The sequence below is a fragment of the Heterodontus francisci genome, chromosome 7 (assembly GCF_036365525.1).
Source record: "Heterodontus francisci isolate sHetFra1 chromosome 7, sHetFra1.hap1, whole genome shotgun sequence".
Taxonomy (NCBI): Eukaryota; Metazoa; Chordata; class Chondrichthyes; order Heterodontiformes; family Heterodontidae; genus Heterodontus; species Heterodontus francisci.
Window position 1 is genome coordinate 30,399,022 of NC_090377.1, and position 2,475 is coordinate 30,401,496.

The 2,475-nt window shown below is 42.8% G+C and overlaps 1 protein-coding gene across 1 annotated transcript in view; it reads left to right on the plus strand.

The window, feature by feature from the left end:
* Positions 1 to 1,677: 1,677 nt before the first annotated feature.
* Positions 1,678 to 2,475, plus strand: part of orc4 (origin recognition complex, subunit 4) — a 173,772-nt gene continuing 172,974 nt past the window's right edge. Inside the window, exon 1 of the mRNA XM_068036262.1 lies at positions 1,678 to 1,746. Within this exon, the coding sequence (XP_067892363.1) occupies positions 1,678 to 1,746 (69 nt within the window). The remainder of the gene's footprint in view (positions 1,747 to 2,475) is intronic.

The following is a 2,475-nucleotide window of genomic DNA, read 5'->3' on the forward strand; positions in this document are numbered from 1 at the left end:
TGTTGCAGCCTCTTCTGACGCCTTTGTTTTTATATAGTGTGATTTTAGCATCGCGCATCTCCTGTGCAACAAAGCCTACTTTCCAGCAGAGAAGGAGAAGGCCATAAAGGTGTGGCAATAGCTGGGACATCCATGCTTGAGCAGTTCAGCTGGTATTCTGTCTTTGCTGGTTGCCCTTCTGTTGGCTAGGTGGTCTATGGCCTTCTCAAGCTCCAGCAATGAGGGTTCTTCTTCTAACTCATTCATGACAGGAGGTTGTAGGAGAGCGTCAAGCACAGACTGGGAGATGTCAGACTGTCAGGAGTACAGCTCACAGTAGTGTTCAGCCCAGCAGGACATCTGTTTACTTCTGTCGGTGAGTACTTCACCATCTGCCCACTTCAAGGGAGCAACTTTGGTGATGGAAGGGCCAAGCACCCTCTTCATCCCTTTGTACATAGCTCACAAATTTTGTTTGACACATAAATTCTTATTGGTCAGACTGCGACTGTTTATATGTGACTTCTGTCTAACAGCAATGCGGTTGATTCTTCTTCAATGAGGGACAGATGACAAATAGTGTAGCGAGTGACATCCATACTCATACCCATCGCTGCAACTTGAACACAACTCATTGTTGCGTGGCTTTAAAAATGAACAGCATCAATGTCTGTGGCCGATTTGCAAAATGTGGCAGGTGTATTGGACAACACTGCTTTAATAGATACACCATAATTGTTAGCAAGATTGAAAGGACAGTAGTGACATGGATACAAAAACAGCCAAGGGACAGAAAGCATAGAATAGTGGTGAATGGCGATTGAATGCAGAGAAGTGTGAAGTGGTATATTTTTGTAAGAGGAGAAGCAAGATAAACAAAACGATACAATTTAAAAGGAGTGCAGGAACCGAGAGACCTGGGGGTGTATGTATAAAACCTTTGAAGGTGGCAGGACAAGTTGAGATGTCTGTCTTTTTTAAATAAAAAGCATATGAGATCCTTCATTTTATTAATAGTGGCACGATGGAAAAACAAGGATGGATAGATAGATTTTTGGACTCAAGGGTAATTGAGGAATGTGGTGGTTGGGTGAGAAAGGGGAATTGTCAAAGATCAGCCATGATCCTATTGAATGGTGGAGCAGGCTCAAGGGGCTATATGGCCAACTTCTCCTAATTTTTATGCTAATCCTTTATAAAACACTGGTTAGGACTCAGCTGCAGTATTGTGTGCAATTCTGGACACATTTTAGGAAGGAGCTCAAGGCCTTGAGAGTGCAGAACAGATTTACTGGAATCCTATTAACAATGAGGGACTTCAGTTATGTGAACAGATTGGAAAAACTGGGGCTGTTCTCCCTCGAGCAGCAAAGGTTGAGAAGAGATTTGATAAGAGAGGTTCAACATGACGATTCTGATTAGAGTAAATAAGGAGAAACTGTTTCCAGTGGCAAAAGGGTTAATATCCAGATATCACGGGTTTAAGGTGATTGCCAAAGGAACCAGAGGAAACTTTTTTTTAAATTTACAGTGTGTTGTTATCTTGAATCCATTGCCAGAAAGGTAGAAGATTCAATAGTAACATTCAAATGGAATTGGATAAATACTTGGGGGGGGGAAGAAAATGCAGGGATATAGGGAAAGAGCAGGGTAGTAGGATAGGTTGGATAGCTTTACCATTAAGCTGGCACAGGCGCAATGACCTCCTTCTGTGTTGTATCATTGTATGATTCTAACCTGAAAGCCTGTAGACTTGTGTACCAGAGAGTGGGAAGTCTTGGAAGATTCATCCAGAAAAGCTGTTTATTAAAACGACCCCTTAATGGACCGAATCCTGCTCTCATGTTATGTCTTGTACTGTTTAGTAATTGTGTGGGCCTTTTGTCTTTTGCTTCTGATCATTTTGTTGGCAAATATATCTTGTACATTTGTTTAACTCTGTCAATTGTCATCTTCCAAATTGAGAGGAGACGAGGAAGGCATCGTACATATTCTTCAGCAAGTCGAATATGTATATCTCGGTTAACTGTTAGGGCCTTAACTACTATTGTGTCACAGTGGGGAATAGGGATATAGGAATGGAGGTTTTAATTACAATTACAAAAACTGTTACATTTACAAATGAAGTGGTGGGAGTCTGAAGTGCACTCTCTCTCTCTCTCTCTCTCTGTCTCTCTCTCTGTCTCTCTCTCTCTCTCTCTCTCTGTCTCTCTCTCTGTCTCTCTCTCTGTCTCTCTCTCTGTCTCTCTCTCTGTCTCTCTCTCTCTCTCTCTCTCTGTGTCTCTCTGTGTCTCTCTCTCTCTCTCTCTCTCTCTCTATCTCCTGTCTCTCTCTCTCTCTCTCTCTCTCTTGTCTCTCTCTCTCTCTCTCTCTCTCTCTCTCTCTCCTGTCTCTCTCTCTCCTGTCTCTCTCTCTCTCGTGTCTCTCTCTCTCTCTCTCTCTCTCGTGTCTCTCTCTCTCGTGTCTCTCTCTCTCTCTCTCTCGTGTGTGTCTCTA